Raw genomic sequence first — 23,352 nt, 5'->3', positions numbered from 1 at the left:
AATTGAATTTCTAATAGAAAGAAACCAGGACTCAACAATACTTATGTCTGACATTCCAGTCGCCAAATCACACTGCACATAGAGGAAAAACAGCATAAAATCAGAGATCTATAGTGAAATAATCATGAAGTCCACTTAGCCACTTCTCACCCAAGCAACAATTATGAATAAAGTCTTGGGGACCTCAGAACAAAAGATCTTGTCCATAAGCTTCTGTCCTCTATAGTAATAGAAAGCCCCTGACCTTCATCTTTAAAACCCTTGGCCTATCATGTTATGTACACCTAGTGCTCACTAACCATTTAGTGGCTGAGTGAATGGACTAAATAGGAAAATTAGTACATTTCATGTGCTACATCACAACATGGCAGGAGTAACTTTATTTATTTATTTATTTATTTATTTATTTATTTGGTGGTACTGGGGGTAAAACCCAGAGGCTTTCTATCTCCAGGCTATACTCCCAGCCCTATTTTTTTTTAATATATTTTATTTGGAAACAGGGTCTCACTAAGTTGCTGAGAGCCTCACTAAGCAGCTGAAGGCTGGCTTCGAACCTGCACAATCCTCCTGTCTCAGCCTCCCAAACCCTGGGATTACAAGCATGCGCCACCACGTCCGGCTTAGTTTCATTCTTTTTAAAATGGAAAAAATAAAATGAGACTTGAGCAAACCAACTACAAACAAAATAAAACAAATATGTGGTATAAACAAGTACTATTAGGATTTCATTGCTTCTCATTTAGCAAACATAATCATTTCCACAACTAATTATTGCTACTATCCCTAATTCCAACTAAAAACCTTTAGTTTTTTTCCCCCATATAATCACATGTTAATATGAAAAATAATATCTTTGGCCATATTTTGTAATGTCACGACTGACAAAAGAGATGTTACTCTTACAGCAAGGCAGGCTTGCACTGATACAAAGCTCTGAGAAAGGGGAAAAAGAGGCTACAAACTCGCAGTGAGAGGGCCAACCGAGTTTGCAGTGCCAAACACAGCATATTCTGTCATTTACAGAGCCTGCTGCTATTAATTTCACCAAAATAGCCTCTATTCTCAATCACTGACATTTCTAGGGCAACAATCCTTCATTTTCTGATAATTCTATTGGGGTGAAAATGTATACACTGTAACAAGTAAATAATCCAAAACAAAATCTGTAAAATAAGTCATTCCTGCTTACCATTCGGATACCTAGCTGCAGGACAGTTGTCTTTCTGAAAGTACCATTCTGGTCTGAGATCTTCTGTAAATCTACTCCTAGTCTCTCCATTACCATAAATCTGTAACTATATGAAAAAGACATCAAAAAGATTTCTGAGATAATAATGCTTGAAATTGTCTATTAATGAATTTGAAACAAGGAAAAAAAACCTCCAACCTAACAATCCAGCATGATGCCATCTGAACTTTTAAAGAATGAACACAGATTAATAATTCTGCTAGTCTTCTGCAAAAAGATAATATTCAGAATTTACTTTGTAGGTAGTTATCTAGCAGCAGATAATGCTATACTGAACTATCCAAACTGTCCTGAACAACGGAAAGAGAACAGTCTTCTTAAATTAGTCCTGAATTTAATTAGTTTTGACTCTATTACCTTCTTGCCGTATGGCCCAGAATAAAGTATTTGTCTGCACACACAATTTTATTTGCATTTGTTTGTTGACCTTGTAAAATCGGATTTGTTTTCTCTATACATTTATAAAGAACAATCGTTTTAAAACTGACTTCTTGCTGTTTTGTTTTGTTTTTTCTATATGGCACGCTCCACTCCTTTCTCCCTTTGGCTTACATACCTCACATCAGCCCCTGTTCTGCATCTATCTTTATATAAACACACAAATATAAACACCTAAAATGTTTGGTTTGATGTTTTACAAAACTGTGATGTTATCAAATGCACTTTTTCCAGATGTTTTTCAATAACATCTTATATAAATCACTCCAAGTCAGCTGGTATAATTCTGATTTACTTAACCGGTTGCATATTCACAATATGGATGTGCCATGACTCACTATGTCATTTAGTCCCCTACTGGCAACCTTTTGTTTCAAAATCATTGTTTCTCATTTTGTCTTTATTTATAGCATTTAAAGATGATGTGAATAGCCGGGCGTGGTGGCGCACACTTGTAATCCCTGCACTTGGGAGGCGGAGACAGGAGGATGGCGCAGGCTCGAAGCCAGCCACGCTGGCTTAGGAGACCCTGTTTCCAAATTTAAAAAAATATATAAAATAGGTCTGGGAGTATAGCCCGGAGGTCAAACGGCTTCCAGGAACCCCAGTACCACCAAAAAAAAAAAAAAGAAAGAAAAAAGATGATGTGAACAAAGTGCTAATATCTGAGCCTGTTTTCTCAATTGTAAAATAAAAATTATCTGAAATGGCTATTAGAAAAGACAAAATGAGGTAACATATATGAAACTCCATGGCATGAAATGGTTACATAATAATGACAATTTTTTTCTTTCTTAAATCTTATTAATGAATTATTTATGTGATGTCTAGCCATATTTGGTGGTTTAAAAAGTATTTCTACAAAATCTTTCTTGTAACTTTTCTAAAGAGATGAAGATGAAATCTCTCCTGTGAATCAAGAAGACCTAGTAACTTGTTTCAAACAAAGACAATCTAGTTGATGTGATAGACTATAATGTCTAATATTAGACTATAAAAAGACCATAACTTTTGGCTTAGATGCATTCTTTTGTGCATGCTCTCTTTCTCTTCCAATTACTTGCTCTAGGCCAGCTGCCATTTCTTTAGAACATACAGGTAGTTTATTTAGAGATCCACACTGTCAGGAAGTAAGGTCTGTGTTATGGTTAGATACAGAAAGACCTCTGAAGAGCTTATGTATGAATGTTCAGAGCCAATCTAATTAAATCATGTGGGTTGTAACTTCGTCGTTTATAAATTCATTATAATGGCCGGGCATGGTGGCGCACGCTTGTAATCCCCACCCTTGGGAGGCAGAGACAGGAGGATCGTGCAGGTTCAAAGCCAGCCGTGCTGGCTTAAGATACCCTGTTTCCAAATAAAAATATAAAAATAGGTCTGGGAGTATAACCCGGAGGTAGAAGGGTTTCCAGGAACCCCAGTACCACCAATAAATAAATAAATAAATAAATAAATAAATAAATAAATAAATTCATTATAATGGATTTATCAGATGATAGCTTAAGAAGGTGGGATGTGTCTAGAAAAGGTGGGTCATTAGGGGTGCAGCTTTAGGACTGTGCTTTTGTCTTCAATCTCCTTGCTTGCTTGCTCTCTTACTTTGGGCCTCAATGGTATAAGAGCAGAACCTTTCTCTCTCCCTCTCCCTCGGCTTCCCACTGCCATGCCCAGAGATCCACAGACTCTGGCCTCACATGGACTGAACCCTGAATCTCCCAAACACTGAGAGCAAATAAATCTTCCTCCCTCTAGGTTGTGTGATAGGTTGTTTTGAGTAATAGCCGTTGAGAATGTTGTCCAAACAGCTTGGAAATAATTATATGAGTAGAATTAAGAGCAAGAGCCATGTGAGTGACCTTGTAAGCAGATACTTCTCCAATCAAGCCTTGGGAGTCTTTAAGCTAAAAGTATCCAGATCAGATTCCTGACCCACATAAACTGAGATATTATAAATTTGTTGCTATAAACCTTTATGTTTTAGATAATTTATTACACAGCATTATATATAAGAGATTACATAAGAATAGTTGATTACACAATTTGGTATTTAACTATGATTTCCTTTTACCTTCTCCCATTGAATTCAGTCAAACCAGATCCATAAAACATAGGGATTCCTAAATAATCAAGCCGCTTGAGTTCTATCCACTTTTTGACTGCAAAAACAAATATAACAAGAAAATTATTCATATCACTTAGGAAGGTATTTTTAACCTTTGCTTAGATACTAAGACTAATTTAGCTACCAAAATAGTATCAGACAGATCTTTCTAGAAAATAAAAATTTTTTAAATCAAAATACCTAATAACTTCAAAATCTATTTGTTATCAGTATAACATAAAAGATATTTTTTAAATTAAAACAATAGTAATACAAGTCAGTCTTTAAAAAAGTACAATGGTATTGTATTCCCAAATATTTCCTAATCATGAAAAAAATTATTTCTTTACATGCTAGATAATTTCAAATATAACATGTCAACTACCAAGGGATTAGTACAGAAATTGCTTTTTCCCTTATTACTTATACTTTAAACTCTAAAGCCATGATAGTCCAAAAAATAGAAACTGAGCAGAAAAATCATCTTAATCTCAAATTTTTATGTAGAAACTGTTCTGATTCAAGTTAGTTTATTAAAAATCAAATCCACTTAATCAGGTAGCTTAATCATGTTTCCACTTTTCTACAATATGTGCTGCATGTTTAAGACAGCTCTACTGATACACAATCAAATTTAATGGATTCAATTTGTTAATGTGACATAGTTTAAGCAGTTAGTAAAAACTATAATCTTAATATTAAAGAGGCTGTATTAAGGAAAAGAAAGTTAAGTATTTAGGCCAGACCCATCATTCTTTTTCTTAAACATTACATAAAAGACCCTGACTATACTAGTCATACCCAATCAACTTCCTAAATGTTTTATTTAGCCTACCTACATATATAGTAACAATGCTTACTATAACCATTTTAAAATAGTTTATACTTCATCTCTGTTCATGTTCATTTCACACTGAAATCTTAAAACTGGTCTATGACATTCAGCTCCAATTAATGTTCCAAAACTCAGTTCTCTAATATTTTCTTAAATATTTTAATATTTAATCATTTCCATGTATCTTAGTCTATTTTAGAGTCATTACTTTTGTGTATATCTATAGCCTATTTTGCCTTTTCTATATATCTTTTCTATCTAAATGATTTGTCTTAAAAAAAAACTCAATACTCATTTCATTTTACTATCTTTTAGACTAAGAGAACTCTTGGTAGCTTAGATCAACAACTCAACATTTTATGTTAAGTAATAGAAACAACTTTGACTTAAAATATATAACCCATTATGTATGCCATATCAAGATTTGTAAACCATCTGTCTTGCTTTTATATGTTATAACAGTTAACTATATCACTTTACAATAAAATTTCTTATGGAAAAAATTTTCCAGAAGGCCAGAAAAAAAACAAAATATTAACACTCACTTTAGCAAGCACATATACGGAAGTAGTTTGCTTTGCTAATTTTACTTACTACAGTCTTTTTTTGCAGCTCTCTGATAAAATTTAAGTTCTGAAAATAACGGGCCATTTTCTTGATATTCCTATCAAAGAAAAAAATTAATTTTACTAGGAAAAATTAATCCAAATAATTCTAAAAATGGAATTGGCATTTCAGTTGTAAAAAAAAGTATACATATGCAATACATAAGAGTATCTGAATAAATTTTTACAAAACACATGCACCAGATTTCCACTGAAAATCTCAAAAAACATAAAAAACCTTAAAGAATCTCATTTTCAACAACATACTGTACTACTATCCCAATATAGTCTTACAAATGAAAGTAGTTTCATGAAAACACTAAGAGCACTGAGAATTATATACATAACAAACCACAGACACTCACTGTATAATAGCATGTACATCAAGGTGGACATACTAGAAACTACCCTGGTGGTTCACTCGTGCATAATACCTTGACTGATGTCTACTATATTTTATTCATTGTACTAAGCACAAGACATATAAACAGAAATAAAGCCAATGCCTTTTTTTAAGGACCCTACCATCTAAGAGGGCCAAAAAGAAGAATAGATCACTAAATAAGATACCAGGTTGATGGATGGAAATCCAGAACAACTGTCTAGTCCTAACATTTTAATTAGGTAAAACTATGTTATAACACGAGGCTCACTGATAAGTAAATGGTTATAAAAATCAAAATAAAAATATTGACAAAAAATAAAGCAGAAAGAAAAAAGTCAAATATATATGAGATACAAATTTAAGATCAACACTTACCACTTTTATTACATGTCTTGCATCTTTGTCTAGTTTATTTGTCGGGAAAGCTGCAGAAAAAAAAAAAAAAAACACAGAAGAGAAATAATAGTTGATCCTATATCCCAGAGACTGCGCTAGGCACTTACATATATTAGCTTCTTATATCTTACTAATAATCTCTTATGGTTGTAGGTATCATCTCTACTTTACACAAGATGCTAAAAAGGTTTAAGAAGTTGAACTTACTTACTAAAAAATAGCATGTAAGACTGAAATTTAAATTTGACACCACAGCCCACATTCCTCATCATGTGCCATTATTAAAATACTCAAACATGGAAACCAATCAATAATATTAATCACAAAGATCCAAAATATAGGGGAAAATATTTTTAGGTATACAGCATTAAACTCAATAGATTGTATACGTTAAAATCTATTGATTCAATTTTACTAAATTGGTAACTATGACAATTAAGAAATAAAAACTGATTCTATGATATAATAATTCAGAAATAAAAATTCATCAAAGTAGAATGTGTGAAAAATTTCTAGACAAAATTCTAGAAAAAAGGTGAAAATAAGAATAAAGCCTTTAAAAACCCATCTTCTAAACCTAGCAATTAAGTACTCCTATACTAGAGAATATCTACATCCTAATGTAAGCTCATTTCAATTTCAAATTATCCTGACTATTTTTTTCCACTTTGATATCAGAGAGTAAAATTCAACTTTTGAAAACTCTAGTGTTAAAAATTTTAGAACAAAATCAATTATTTTCTCTACATTATCGAAATGGTTAAAATATTATTGTTTTAAATCTTATTAAGTTTTAAGTCCAAAATTTTGTCATTCATTGCTTTACTCACTTGTTCATCCACTCAGTCTACTAGCAATATTCAGCAAGAAGCTAGAATATGCCAGGCATTATGTTAGGTGTTAGTTGGGAAACTATTTTAAGGAAAGAGAAAGAAAAAAGGTAAGCTAGTGCTGAGTAAAAAGAATGTTAGTACTTAAACTGAGAACACAATCAAATTCTGCAGATATAGTATCAGTATATTATTAAAATGCTGTGTCATCTTATTTCTCAATATTTCTTTTCTAAACCTATCAACTTGTCTCTTTTATCTCATAATTCACATCTTACATTAAAAACAATTTTTATATAAGTATATAATTGTAAATTATAGTTTAGATAACTCATGATCAATTTTTTATTCATTCTCCAGAGTTTTTTATGTCAACAATGCTATACTGGCTGATATTAGATATAAATTGTGAGCCCAGACTTATTTATGGTAACAAAAAACTAAATTTATGAATACCAATTAAATCCCTTTTCATCCTCAATCATATAAAGTAACTTCATTTTTACCCATTCAGTAGTTTCAAAGGAACTGCTAAAGGAGGAGATTATCTAAGGAAGAAGAAAAGTAAAGAAGAATATATAGGAGAAAGGGCCCATTACTGGTATGGTAAAAGGATGGGAAAACCTTTCTTCCCATTCTATAATAAACAATTTTACTAGTAAGGTATCCAAGGTTGGAAAAAATAGAAGTGCCCCAACTTTGGTCCATTTAGAATAGTACCTACTTCAGACAAATGTCTTTTCAAGTATATGGTAGAAACTTTCTGCCTTTTGTACAAAAGCAAATCATAGCAGTAAATAAATCTTGAAGTCTAAAAGAATGCAAAAAGCTGAAAAGCATGAATAATTGAATTTCAACTACATAAACAACTTATAATGTTACCACTGGTGGTAGGGAGATATCCAACCAGTCCAAGGCCAAACTTTTTGCTGAGTTCAATCAGTATAACTATCTTAATCTTTTGTTCACATTAGTTCACATGAACATGATGATGTGTTAACACAAATTTGTAATACCCTGTGATTTGATAGCTATACAATACTTTCTATCAACTTCTAAGTCAGGTTATATTGAAGCCTAAACCAAAAGTCAATTGATTAGAAAGCTTTCAGAGATGGATATTTTATCTGAAAGATAAAAAAAAAAAACAGGTTGGTCCATTTACAGTAAGTTGTGTTATCTTTATATTAGAATAATTAGTCAATTAATGAAAAGAATATTTTCTAATGTAAACCAAGTCCCATTCTAACTAGTTGAAATTAGATAATGACAAAAAACAATCATGGAATCTGCTTTTGCAATCTAGTGGAGAAATAAAACATTTGTCAGCTACTCATACACAAATGTAAAGCTGCAATCTAGAATAAAGCACACTAAAATCATTGATAAAAATAATTTACAAGATAGGAATGAAGTGAGCAAAATTAAAAAGTGCCATAATAGCTGGGCGTACTGGTGCAGGCTTATAATCCCAGCATTCAGGAGGCTGAGACAGGAGAATCACGGACAGCCTCAGCTACTTAGTGAGGCCCTTTGCAACTCAGTGAGACCCTGTTTCAAAATACAGAATAAAAAATAGGGCTGTGGGTATAGCTCAGAGGTACAATGCCCCTGGGCTCCATTCCCAGTACCCCTCAAAAAAGTGCCATAATACCCTTGTATTATCCCCAAAAGTAGAAATACTGTTTAGTTTTATAGTTAATTCCAGTGAGTATACTGAAAATTTTGGGGGGGGCTGGGAATGGAACCGAGGGGCATTTTGACCTCTGAGCTACACCTCCTGTCTTATTTTTTTATTTGTTATCTTGAAACAGGGTCTCACTAAGTTGTGGAGGGCCTCACTAAGTAGCTAAGGCTGTCCGCAAACCTTGATCCTCCATTCTCAGCTTTCCCAATGCGCCACCACGCCCAGCTGAGTACACTGAAATTTTAAGGGTAACCACTAGAATAACAGAAATGAAGCTCAAAACTTCAAAGACAGTAGAAAATAAAAGAATATTTAAACAATTTAGAAGGCAGAAGAATGGTTATAGAAGAAAATTTTAAAAAATTTATAGAAAACACAAAATGATAAATAAAATACCTAGTCAGTCAATATTTAGCCACACATCCTTTCATATTTTAATACTTCCGACATATGAATGTATCTGATTACTGATGACATCATACATTTGATGTTAGCCATATACACTTATAGTTGTCACCTGTGCACAGACAAAATCCTAAACGTCCATTTATCTTCACGACGACTGTCATATATATTGCTGGAAGTTTTAGATATTAAGTTCAATTATCTTGGAAAATAATTCAGCATTAATAAAAATTTTGAGTGTAAAAAATTAATCAACCCAAAACACAGTGAGGCATAAATTTGATTATTAATAAAAATATTAAGATATGATTTTAAGAGCAAGGGATATAGCTCATTGGTAAAGGTCTTGTATTAAAGCATGAGGCCCTGGGTTCAATCCCCAGTACCAAAACCACCATTAAAAAAAAAAAGATACAGCTGCAATACTTCATTCTATGAATTCCATATAGAAGACTATTTTACTTATAATAAATTTAAATAGACTAAGTTCATGAGTCAAAGAAACTGTCAGACTATTACAGAAATGCATGCTATTATTTAGGTGTAGTGGTGCTCACCTATAATCCCAGAATTTGGGAGGCTGGACCTGAGGATTGCACGTTCCCAGACAGCTTCAGCATCTTTTCTACCTCTGATCATTTTTCAGTTTTTTATTTTTTGAAACAGGGTCTCACTGAGTTGCGAAGGACCTTGCTAAGTAGCTGAGGCTGTCGGCAAACCGGGATCCTCTGGTCTCCACCTCCAGAATGCTGGGATTACAAGCGTGTATCTTAATGAGGCCCTCTGAAAGTTAGTGATACCTTGTTTCAAAATAAAAAAATAAAATGAGGAAGCTAGGCCTGGTTGTGCACACTCGTAATCCTCGTGCTTGGGAGGTGGAGACAGGAGGATTGCGCAGGTTCGAAACCAGCTGCGCTGGCTTAAGAAACCCTGTTTCCAAATTTTAAAAAAGTATAAAAATAGTTCTGGGAGTGTAGCCCGGAGGTAGAAGGGTTTCCAAGAACGCCAGTACCATACCCCCCCCAAAATAATAATAATAAAATAAAGTAAGGCAGGGAGGTGTAGCTCAGAGATAAAATGCCTGTGGGTTCAATCCCCAGTGAGATACGCGCGGGCGCGCGCACGCGCGCGCACAAACACACACACACACACATACACACACACAAAACTGTATGCTATTTATAAAACATAAATCTATGTCCTGGTAATGCAGAGGAATAAGACTAATAGGAAATAAACTAATATTCCAAAACTAGCTGAAAGAAGATAATATATATTTTCAAACACTAAATAAACCTCAGGGAAGAATTAATAGATAACAATTTAACTCATAATAAGAATAATGATCTAACAGAAAGATAATTATTAATTTGAAAGTAATAATATAGTTTCAAAATATATAAATTATAAGCTAGAAAAATTATAGGAAAGATTGATAATACAAAGATAGAAAAAAACTGTAATGCAACTTCAGAATATACAGGCACAGATAAAAAGATATTGAAACAAGGCAATTAACAGTTTTCCTTTACAAGCCAGATTTAAAATACATTAATAAAGCCAGGCCTGGTGGCATATCCTTGTAATCTCAATACTTGGGAGGCTGAGGCAGAAGGATCTCAGGTTTGCAGCTAGCCTCACAACTTAGTGAGGCCCTCCACAACTTGGTGAGACTCTATTTCAAAAAAATAAAACAGGGCCTGGAGTGTAGCTCAAAGATAGAACATCTCTGGGTTCAATCTCTAAAAAACAAACAAAAGATAAAAACATCAACAATAAAGAACATACATTATTTTGAAACCCCACATAAAATACTCTTCTTCAACTACCCTGTTCTTCAACTACCCTATTCTTACCCACAAAGCAAGTATCAACAAATATAAAATAAGTTTATTAAGGTCATATTCTCTGACCACAAGGAATAGTCCTGAGAGCAAATACATCACAGGACATTAGAAAAAATATAAGATATAGGATGTTCTCGGCTCTACCTAGTATTTGCCATCTATATTCCAAAATATGTTTATACTAAGGTATTTCAAGGCTATCATTTTTTTTTTTTTTTTGCGTAACTGGGAATGAAACCCAAAGGCACTCTACCTCTAAGCTATACCCCCAGCCCTATTTTTTATTCTTTATTTTCAAAAAGGTCTCACTGAGTTGCAAAGGACTTCACTAAGTAGTAGCTGAGGCTGTCTCCTAACTACGATCCTCCTGACTGCACCTCCCAAATATTGGAATTACATGCACAAGCGTGCACTAACACTCCTGGCTATGCAAATATTTAAATAACAAATATCTTAGAGCAAAAGTAAAATAAAATTCTAAACTCAAAAAAGACAAAAAAAAAAAAAAGACTGAAGAATTGCTGGGCTTATAAACATATACCACTAAACTACATCCCCAGCCCTTACAGTCGTATTTTAGTGAACATCATTTTTCTTTTTTTTTTCTTTTTTTTCTTTTTTCTTTTTCTTTTTTCTTTCCTTTCTTTTTTTTTTTTTTTTTTTTTTTGGTGGGTCTGGGGATGGAATCCAGGGGCATTCGACCAACCTCCGAGCTACACACCCTCCTTATTTTTTATTCTTTATTTTGAAACCGGGTCTCACTGAGTTGCAGAGGGCCTCACTAAGTAGCTGAGGCTGTCCGCGAACTGCGATTCTCCGGTCTCAGCCTTCCGGATGCTGGGATTACAAGCATGCGCCACCATGCCCGGCTCTGAATATCATTTTTCAATGATAACAAATTTAAGCCCCAATGTCTGTTTTGGGCTAGTTAATTCTTATATGCACACTAATTTTTCTTAGTGCCAAATCATTATCAATAACAACTGAATTTAATATGGTAGTGTGCACTTACTGTCCCAACTACAATAGGTGAAGAAAACCTGAGCTCAAAGGTTCGAGATTAGCCAAGAAAAGATTAAAGAATTTTTCTAAAGGATATAACAACTATCCATTTTGTGTCATCATGGATTTTGTACCAAAAAAAATGTGAGTTAATGATATCAGTGTTAATCTCTCAGTACTGATTATTGATTACTATGTAATGTACCACTGGAGAAGCTGAGTGCATCATACTAGAACTCTCTTTATGTAAGCTTATAAATAAAATTTAAAAGTAAAAAAATTACATACATAAGTTTAAAAATAAGATTATTCTTTATAAGAAGTGATATAAACAATTCCCTAGCAAAACTGATTAATAGAAAACAACAGATCTAGTAGAGATTTTGAAAAAAGTTAATCTTATAAATATTATTTCCAATAAATTTTAAACATTGATTAAAATTTTTCTGGAAGTTTATAACTTACCAAAAATAATTCAGAAAATAAAAACCTAAATAGATATAAAACCACTGAAGAAATGAAATCAGTAATTTTTTTAAATGTAGATTAGATGAACTAGGAGCACTCAACTCCTTTGTCTCTTACTGAAAGTTGCTATAAACCCTGTCCAAAAAGAATAGAGCAATTATTTGGAGACTCTTAAAATAAAATCATAGTTTCCACTGTGTTCTAAATTCTTAAAGGTCCTCATTATTGTACTAATAATAAAGTAACTGAACAATCTGAAAAATCAACACTTCTTGGATCCAGCAGAGAATTGATACCCAACAATTAGAGAAACAGGTAAATGCAAAGAATCACAGCTTAAGGGGGAAGAGTTTTACCTCCAGGAGTCCCACCAAGTTCTCACAATGAAGAAGAGAGAACAATCTCTTCCTGTTTCCAGTAGCAGGAGGGGAAAGTGCTTTACCAGGGAGAAGGGAGATAATCAACTCTAATCACTTCTGGCCTATCTCACCTAAGCAGGGCAGAGGGCGTATCCCAGGGACATAGACCCAACAAAAGGCAGATATAATCACAGATTGTGAATGCCTCTATTTCCCACACCATATAACATTCACAGTAGACCTCCTTGCAAAAATAGTTTTAAAAAATTCTTCATAGTGAAGGGAAATAATATTAAGTCTTATATTCAGATTTCCATAAAGAAATGAGCTATAATGAAGATAAAAGGTAAAATAAAAATCATATTTTAATTGGTAAAGTGTTTGTTCAAAAATGATAATTTGCAGTCATGTGTTGGGTGATTATAGCTTATGAGTAACTGAAATAAATAAGGCACAGGAGTGAAAAAATGTAATTAGAAACCTACATTAATTGTGTAGTATAGTACTAGAAAGTATAAAGATATATACTGAAAACTCTAGAATCACCATTAAAAATTTTTTTTAAAGAAGCATAGTGGATGTGTCAAGAAAGGTAAAAACCAGAATCATATAAAATGCTCAATTAAACTTTGAGATGGCAGCCAGGTGTGGTGGCACACGCTTGTAATCCCCGCGCTTGGGAGGTGGAGACAGGAGGATCCTGCAGGTTCAAAGCCAGCTGCACTGGCTTAAGAGACCCTGTTTCCAAATAAAAATATAAAATAGGTCTGGGAGTGTAGCCCTAGGGTAGAAGGGCTTCCAGGAACCCCAGTACCACCAAAAAAACAAAAACAACAACAAAAAAAAAAACTTTGAGATGGCAAAAAAGATTTAGAACACAAGAAAGAATAGAAAATAGTTACAGATATAGAAGATACTATTCTTTGCCAACAATCACTTTAATTATAAATGGCTAAATACAACAATTAAAACACAGAAACTGACACAGTAGATAAAAAAATAAACCCAACTAGATGTTATGACCTAGCTACATGAAACCCCCTTAAATATAAAGACATAGATACGCTACGGTAAAGGATAAAGACATACCATGCTAACAAAACTCAAAAGAGAGCTAAAATAGCTATATTAACTTTAAACAAAGTCAATTTTAGAACCTGGAAAATAATAAGGTAAAGAGAAGAATTAAATAATAAAGAAGTCAAATCTCCAAAATGACATAAGCCGTATTATATATGTACTACCAATAGAATGTTAAAATACTTGAGAAATGCATGGAGAGCTAGACAAATCTATTGTTATAGTGCAGACTTAAACACACCTCTATCAGTAACTGACAGATCCAGCAAGCAGAAAATCAGTGAAAACATAGTTGAAATGACAGCACCATCAATCAATGAATTTAACTGACATATAGAGAATACTACATCCAACAACAGCAGAATACCCATTCTTATCAAGTTCATATGTTCATCAAGAGAGAAAACATACAACTTTCTGGGCCAAAAATACATCTTAACATATGTAGAAGAACAGAAGTTACATAAAACATGTTCTTAGACCACAGTGTAAATGGAGTAAAAATCAATAACTGAAATGTAGAAAAAAATCCCAAAATAATTACAGATTAAACAATAAATTTCTAAATAACACATGGATTAAAAAAATCAAATGGAAAGTTTTAAATACTTCAAACTAAAATAAAAATACAGTTTCTCGAAATTTATGGGTTGAGCCGGGCGTGGTGGCGCACGCTTGTAATCCCCGCGCTTGGGAGGCTGAGACAGGAGGATCGCGCAGGTTCGAAGCCAGCCACGCGCGCTGGCTTAGGAGACCCTGTTTCCAAATAAAAAAATGTAAAAATAGGTCTGGGAGTGGAGCCCGGAGGTAGAAGGGCTTCCAGGAACCCCAGTACCACCAAAAAATAAATAAATAAATAAATAAATAAATAAATAAATTTATGGGTTGGGGATAGGAATATAACTCATTGGGAATATAACTCATTGCTTACCATGCTTGGGGCCCTGGATCTGATCCCTAGTGCAAGCATGAACAAGTGTGCATGCATACATGTGCACACACATACACACACACACATACACACACACATACTCAATTTTACTGTCGTGGCATATAAATAGCTACTTAGGAGGCTGAGGTGGAAGGACTTGAGCCCAAGAGTTCAAGACCAGCCTGTGTAACACAGCAAGACCCTATGTCAAAAAACAAATGGAAAAAAAAAATTATGGGATACAGGAAAATTAATGCTTACATGGAAACGTGTAGCATTGAATACATATATAAGAACAGAAGGAAGCTACAAAATCATTCATCTAAGTTTTTACATTAAGAAATTGAAGAAGAGCAATATGAGCTTGAAGTAAACAAAAGTAACAAAAATTTAAGAATAAATTAATGAAACTGAAAACAAAAGAAATGGAAAAAGTCAACAAGACCAAATGTTAAATCAGTAACTTTAATAAATCTCTAAGTCAGACTAACCAAGAAAAAAATGGAGAAGACATATTTTATGAATACCAGAAATTAAAAAGAACTATCATTAACAATCATATGGACATTTTTAAAAAAGAAAATTATATACAGCAATCAGTGCTCACAAATGTATTAACTTATATAAAATGGATCAATTCCTTGAATGACAAGACCTATCAAAATCCACACAAGGAAGTCAGGCATGGTGCACACACTTGTAATTTCAGTATTTGGGAGGCTGAAAAAAGAGGATTACAGATTCAAGACCAGCCTCAGCAATTTAGTGAGACCCTCAGCAACCTAGCAAGACTCTATTTCTAAACAAGAAAATAAAATAGGCCCAGGGATTTAGCTTCAAGGTAGAATGCTCCTGGGTTCAATAATCAGTACCACAAAGGAAAAAAATGTACACAAGAAGAAATAAGTAATGTGAAACCCCACATATCTATTAAAGAAACTCAATTAATATTCTTCCAAATAGAAAGCTCCAGGCCCAAAAGGGCAAACTGGTGAAATTCTATAAACATTTAAAGAAGAAATTATATCAATTATCCACCATTTGTCCTAGAAAACAGATGTAAAAGGAGCACTTCCTAATTTATTCTGTGAAACCAGCATCACCCTAGTTCTAAAAGTAGATAAAGACATTAAAAGAAATTAAAATACAGATCAATATTTCTCATAAAGACAGATGCAGAGATCCTGAAAAAATATTACAACTGGACATCCAAATGCATAAAAAATGGATGTAGACACTAAGCTTATATAAAAATTAAGTAAAGTAGATAATGGCCATAAGTATCAAATATATAACTATAAAACTTCTAAAAGGCAACACAGGTGAAAATCTAGGTGACCTAGGGTAATAAGTTTTTATATATGATAACATAACCACAATCCATTAAAAAAAAATGGATGAAGTGGACTTCATTAAATTAAAATTTTCTGCTGTGAAAATATTCTTAAAAGCAAAAGACAAATCACACAGTGTTGGAGAAAACATATGAAAAACACATGTCTAATAAAAAGCATATGGAAAGCCGGGCTTGGTGGTACATGCTTGTAATCCCAGCATTCAGGAGGCTGAAACCTAAAGATATTGGTTCTCAAACAGCCACAGTTACTTAGGGAGGCCCTTCATAACTCAGTGAGACCTGTTTCAAAAATAAAAAGACTAAAACACAGGGGTCAGGGTGTAGTTCAGAGGTACATTGCCCCTGGGTTCCAACCCCAGTACTAAAAAAAAAAAAAAAAAAAAGGATATGAAATATATATATACAAAAAAATTTTGGGTACCTGGGATTGAATTCAGGGTCATTCTACTTCTGAGATGACTATCAACCCTATCATTTTATTTAAAACAGTGTCTTGGTAAATTGCTGAAGGTAGCTTCTAATCTGAGGTCCTCCTGTCTCAGCCTTCCAAGTACAGGAGGATCCGTGTTCACGGCCAGAGGCCCTCTTCAACTTAGTGAGACTGTTTCAAAATAAAGAATAAAAACTAGGGCTGGAGCTGGAGCTCAGAGGTAGAATACCCCTGGGTTCGATTCCCAGTACCACAAAAAAAAAAAAAAAAAATAGGGAAAAGATTTAATGTATTTCTACAAAGAAGATAGAAAGATATCAAATAAATATGAAAAGATGTTCAATATAATATATTAACAAGGAATCACAAACTAAAATAACAATGAGATGCAAATATATACATATTAGAATTGCTAAAATATAAAACACCGATAATGCCAAATGTTAGCTAGTGTGTAGAGAAACAAGAAATCTAATTCATTGGTGGTTGGACTATAAAATGGTATAGCCACTCTGGAAGACAGTTCAGCAGTTATTTACAAAACTAAACAGTCTTAATATATGATCCAGAAGTCACATTCTTAGGTATTTATCCAAATGAGTTAAAAATATTTCCACATGAAAATATGCATATAAATCTTTATATAAGATTTGCAATTGACAACAACTGCAAACAAACCCAGATATGATTTAATAGGTAAATGGATAAACCGTGATACATCTATAAATAGAATATTAGCAATAAAAATATGCTATCAATCATAAAAAGACATGAAAAAGCCTTTAACATACATTGCATAGTGAAAGAAACCAGTCTGAAACTTTAGATTCTGAGTGATTCCAAATACATGCCATTCCAGAAAAAGCAAAACTATACAAACAGGAAATAACTTACCAAGGGTATAGGTGAAGCTAACAGTAAACATAGTTCTTTGAAAAGTAAGCTACAGGACAGGCCACTTGCCCAAGTTCAGCTGCCCAAGTCTCACCTGGACAATAAGTGGAACACACAAGGGACAGACCTGATAATACTGTTACTACTGAAAACTGAACCAACATCATACCCTAAATCACAAAGGACTTTTCAGAACTTGAGGTCTGAATCTAACCAGGATGAATGCCTACTAAAACAAAATATTGATATTTTCTCTTAGAAATAAACAAGACCCAAATTCTTATATTACACATATCCATATGTAATAAGACCTAGGCATATGAAGAACCAAAAAACACCTACCATAGAAAAGACAATCAATAGTCACCAATGCCAAAATGACAGATATTGAAATAATCTGACAACTTTAAAACAACCATTATCAAAATGTTTAAGTAAGAAACAGCAAAAGGATTAATACATGGAATACATAAAGAACTCAAAAAAATTAACACTAAAAAGATAACCCAGTCAAAAAAATGGATAACTAAACTGAATAGACATTTCTCAAAATAAGAAATATAAATGTCCAGTAAGTATATGAAAAATGTTCAGCATAATTAGTAATCAGGGAAATTAAATCAAAACTATATTGAGGTTCTATCTAACTTCATTTAGAATGGCAACCATCAAGCCAGGCATCCTGGCACACATTTGTAATCCTTGTACTTGGGAGGCAAAGACAGGAGGATCACAGGTTTTCGGCCAGCCTTAGCAATTTAGTGAGGCCCTCCACAACTCAGTAGAACTGTTTCAGAGAGAGAGAGAGAAAGAGAGGTAGGGGGAGGAGAGTAAAAGGAGGGGGGGAGAGAGAGAGAGAGAGGAAAGAGAGAGGGAATGGAAAAAATGGCAATCATCAAGAATACAAACAATAATGAATGCTGGTGAGGATGTGGGAAAATAGAAACTCTTACACACTGTTGGTGATATTGAAAAATTAGTATAACCACTATGAAAATTGATATGAAGGTTCCTTAATGGAAGCACCATATGTCACAGCTATAACATTCCTCAGCATCTTCCCTAAAGAATAAAGTCAGAACACTAGAGTGATATGTCCATATCCATGTTGATAGCAGCATAATTCATAATAGCTAAATGACAGAACCAACCTGAGAGTTAATCAACAGATGAATGAGTAAAGAAAATGTGATATATACATACAATGGACTTTACTCACTATAAAGAAGAGCAAAATTAGGTCATTTGAAGGAAAATGAATAGAAATGGAGAGTCTTATGCTAAGAGAGACCAACCAGTCTTAGAAAGTCAAGGGTTCTATGTTTTCTCTCATATGTAGAAGCTACAGAGAAAATAGAAAACATAAGGGACTTGAGATAAATGAGGAAAGATTCCAGTAGAATAGTGAAAGGGAACTGAGGGAGGGAGGTGGGAAAGAGAAAAAGGAGGACTGAGATAGGAAACAATTCAAATAACACTATGACCATTTATGAAGATATTACCAATCTCATTAGCACGTACAGAAAGAGAAGAGCTGAGTGGGACAAAGAAAGAAAAACCCCAAGTTCTATGTGCATGTATGTTGGGATAACTTTGAACCCTTCTTATCGTGTATAATTACAATGCACTATCAAAATTTATATATATATATTTATTTATTTATTGTGTGTGTGTGTGTGTGTGTGTGTGTGTGTGTGTGTGTGTGTGTGGTACTGAGGTTCCTAGAAACCCTTCTACCTCCGGGCTACACTCCCAGACCTATTTTTTAATGTTTTTTATTTGGAAACAGGGTCTCTTAAGCCAACAAGGCTGGCTTCGAACCTGCACGAGCCTCCTGCCTCCGACTCCCAAGAGCGAGGATTACAAGCATGCGCCGCCACGCCCAACCAAAATTATAATTTTATAATTAAAAAAGGCAAATACTCCTGGGCGTGGCGGCACATGCTTGTAATCCCAGCATGTAAGAGGCTGAAACAGGAGGATAGCTGTTTGGGGATAGCCTCAGCTACTTAGTGAGTCCCTTTACAAGTGAGTCCCTTATTCAAAATAAAAGAATAAAAAAATAGTGCTGGGGGTGTAGCTCAGAGGTAGAATACCCCTGGGTTCCATCCCTAGTGCCTCAAAATAAAAAAAGTATAACATTTGGGGCTGGAATTACAGTGAAATGGTAAAGCACTGAACTAGCATGAACAAGGCCTGCATTCAATCTCCCATATAGTACATACAAAATAGTTTAACACATGAATATTATGAATAAGTGCACATAAATTTGACAACTTAGATGAAATGGAGCAATTGATTTAAATTCACAATCTACTAAAAATCATCTAAAATAGGAAAAATTACCAGATTAATCCAATATAATAAATAACGTAAAACCATGATTAAAAAACCAACCAATGAACAATCAAATAAATAAAACACTCAAAACCTGCTCTCTGAAAAAGTTATCTCTAAGTCAAGTTGACTTCACTATAAAATTTTACAAAACATTAAAAAAAGGAATAATACTAATTCTGCACATTCACTTTGAGAAAGCAGAAGAGAATACTTCACTTATTTTATGAAACCAGTATTACCCTGACATCAAAACCATACAAAGATGGTAGGGAAGAAAAAGTAAACGACGACTAGAGACCACTAACCTTTAACACAGATGCAGAAATACTCAACAAAATACAAACAAATTAAATCCAGAAATATGTAGTATATAATATACATAATTAAATAAGGTTTATTTTAGAAATACAAAGATACTTCAGTATTCAAAAATCCATCAGTGTTACCCACATATTGAGAGTCAAAAGAAAAACCACATGGTCATATCAATTGATGCAAAAAAAACATTTAATAAAATTCAACACCCATTCATAATGAAACTCTCAGTATACATCAGAGCTTCCTCAACTTGATAACTTCTACAGGCATGGTGGTACACACTTGCAATCCCAGTACTTGGGAGGCTGAGAGGGGAGGAACGCAGGTTTGCTGCTAGCCTCAGCTACTTAGTGAGGCTCTCTGCAACTTAGTGAGTCCCTGTTCCAAAAATAAAGAATTAAAAAAACAGGACTGGGAGTGTAGCCTGGAAGTTAGAATGCACTTGGCTTCAATCCCCAGTACTACAAAAACAAATAAATAACATCTACAAAAAAATCTACAGATAAAATAGCATACTAAATGGTAAGGGGCTGAATACTTTCTCCCTTACAATGGGAAAACGTCAAAGATGTTCATTCTCAGCACTCCTATTTGAATCGAGAGTCCCAAGCAATGCAATTAATCAAGGAGGAAGGGAGAAAAGGAAAAAGAGAGGGAAGGTAGGGAGAAGAAAAGAAGGAAGGAAAAAGAAAGGGGGGAGGAAAGAAGGGAAGAAGGAAGGAATCCTTATTTGCAGATGACATGATTATCATTGTCTACATAGAAAATACCCTCCAAGGGGAGATAAAATTCATTGCTGCTGAGTGCTCATTCTCACAACCTCTTCAAAACACACATACTGTCTTCTATATTTAAAAAAAAAAAAAATTGGAGAGGGGCCATGATGGCAGGGGTGACAGCCAGGACTCAGGAGATGCAGACAAATTCTATCTAATTCACCTGGAACTTTTGGAAAAAAATCCCGCAAAGGGGGACTGCCCCTGCCACACATGCTTAAGAATTCTGGACATCATATCATGTAAGAAAGGAGCTCAGGCAGCCAGGCATGGTGGTGCACGCTTGTAATACTAGCATTCAGGAGGCTGAGATCTGGAGGATCACGGTTCACGGACAGCCTCAGCTACTTAGTGAGGCCCTCTGCAACTCAGTGAGATCCGGTTTCAAAATAAAGAATAAAAAATAGGGCAGGGGGTGTAGCTTGGAGGTCAAATGCCCCTGGGTTCCATCCCCAGACCCACAAAAAAAAAAATAATAATAATAATAATAAAGAAAGAAAGGAGCTCAGTAGAGAACCAGGAGGAAAGTGGTGGTGGCAGCAGCACCAGTGGCACAGCGGCTCAGAGGCGCAGCTGTGCCAGCGCTGGTGCCGGCAGCAGAGATGGAGGATATTATTTTGGAGAGGCAGAGATCTGATTCAACCCACCTTGATCTATTGCCCCAATGGTAGAATGCTACCACCGCACATGCTCAGGAATTCTAGACAACATGTAGTGTGGGAAAAGCGTTTGGGAGAGAATTGATATGGTGGAAGCAGCGGCAATGGCAGCGACCAGTATTCAGGAGAGGCACAGAGCTGATTCAATCCACCTTGATCACTTGAAGAAATCACCCCAAAGGTAGAAGGCTACCGCCGCACATGCTCGGGAATTTGGGACAACATGCTGTGTGAACAAGGTGCTCAAATGAGAACCAAGATGGCTGTGGCAGCGGCAGCAGTTGTCAGTATTTGGTAGAGGCAGAGATTCAATCCAATCCACCTCATAATTTTAAAGAAATGTCCTTAAAGGTATACTGCTATTGCCGCACATGCTCGGGAATTCTGGAAAACAAACTCTGTGGGAAAGGTGTTCAGGGGAGAACCGAGATGGCAATGGCAGCAGCAGTGGTGGAGTGACCAGAATTTGGAGGGTCAAACAGATCCAGTCCAGTCCACCTTGAGTTTTGGAGGAAATCTCCCCAAAAGTAGACTGACTGCTCCTGCCACACATGCTCGAGAATTCTGGACAACATGCTAAGTTTGGGGGGTAGCAGAGGTAGCCCCGCATAGCCGGGTTGGGCCTACAAGCTGAGTGTTCTGGGAGTTATCAGCCCTCATGGCCATTGTGCTCCTCTGTGCTGAGTGGGAGACCAGGGTGCACATGGAACAGCAGAGCCTGCTTTCAGAAGTGAAGCTGTGGACCTCTGCCTTTGGAGGGAAGACAAAATTTATTGCCACTAGGTATTTGGGGTCCCAGCTTTTACAAAAGACGTGTACTACTTTTTCATATTTTAAAAAAAATAGAAGAATGCTGGGTGTGGTGGTGCATGCTTGTAATCCCTGTGCTTGGGAGGCAGAGACAGGAGGACTGCGCTGGTTCGAGGCCAGCCTCTGGCTTAAGAGAACCTGTTTTCAAAAAAAAAAAAAAAAAAAAAAAAAAATATATATATATATATATATATGAGATAGGTCTCCAGGAGTGTAACCTGGAAGTAGAAGGGTTTCCAGGAACCCCAGTGCCAGAAGAAGGAGAAGGAAAAGGAAAAGGAAAAGGAGATGGAAGAAAGAAAGAAGGGAACATCTGTAGATGACCTGCTCATAGTGACAGAGACCAAGCCCGATGCACAGCAAGACCGGTGCTGGGGACTCTGAGGCCAGGATAGGAGCCTGCCAGGTGGATAGGCCGGTGCCAGGGCCAGTGAGGCCGGGATTGGAGCCTGCCGTGAGGCAAGGCCAGTGCTGAGGTCTCCATCCAAAGCCAGGATCAGAGCCTGCCGAGGGTTGAGGCTGGTGCTGGGGCCAGCAAGACCAGGATTGGAGACTGCCATGAGGCAAGGCTGGTGCTGGGGCCTCTGAGGCCGGGATCAGAGCCTGCCAAGGGGTGAGGCCAGTGCTGAGGCCAGTGAGGCTGGGATTGGGGCCTGCCGTGAGGCAAGGCTAGTGCTGGGGCCTCCAAGGCTGGGACTGGAGCCTACTGAGGGGTGAGGCTGGTGCTGGGGCCAGCCTGGGCAGAATTGGGGCCTGCCATGAGGCAAGGCCAGTGCTGGAGCCTCCAAGGCCGGGATCGAAGCCTGCTGAGGGGTGAGGCCAGTGCCAGGACCAGCGAGACCGGGATTGGAGCCTGCCATGAGGCAAGGCTGGTACTGGGGCCTCTGAGGCTGGGATCGGAGCCTGCCAAGGGGTGAGGCCAGTAGCGAGGCCAGTGAAGCTGGAATCAGGGCCTGCCATGAGGCAAGGCTAGTGCTGGGGCCTCCGAGGCCGGGATCGGAGCCTGCCAAGGGGTGAGGCTGGTGCCGGGACCAGCCTGGCTGGAATTGGGGCCCACCATGAGGCAAGGCCAGTGCTGGGGCCTCCGAGGCCAGGATCAGATCCTACCAAGGGGTGAGGCTGGTGCCGGGGCTGGTGAGGCCGA

General features: G+C 36.0%; 1 protein-coding gene across 1 annotated transcript in view; it reads right to left on the bottom strand.

Moving 5' to 3' along the window:
* VRK2 (VRK serine/threonine kinase 2) overlaps positions 1 to 23,352 on the bottom strand; it is a gene marked incomplete at both ends in the record, with an annotated part of 108,706 nt that overhangs the window by 71,299 nt on the left and 14,055 nt on the right. The window contains 4 exons of the mRNA XM_080711614.1: positions 1,193 to 1,298; positions 3,762 to 3,849; positions 5,224 to 5,293; positions 5,995 to 6,044. Coding sequence (XP_080567740.1) covers positions 1,193 to 1,298; positions 3,762 to 3,849; positions 5,224 to 5,293; positions 5,995 to 6,044 — 314 coding nt within the window. The remainder of the gene's footprint in view (positions 1 to 1,192; positions 1,299 to 3,761; positions 3,850 to 5,223; positions 5,294 to 5,994; positions 6,045 to 23,352) is intronic.

The sequence above is a fragment of the Muscardinus avellanarius genome (assembly GCF_963383645.1).
Source record: "Muscardinus avellanarius genome assembly, chromosome: 15".
Taxonomy (NCBI): domain Eukaryota; kingdom Metazoa; phylum Chordata; class Mammalia; order Rodentia; family Gliridae; genus Muscardinus; species Muscardinus avellanarius.
This window is presented reverse-complemented; position numbering and strand designations above follow the sequence as displayed.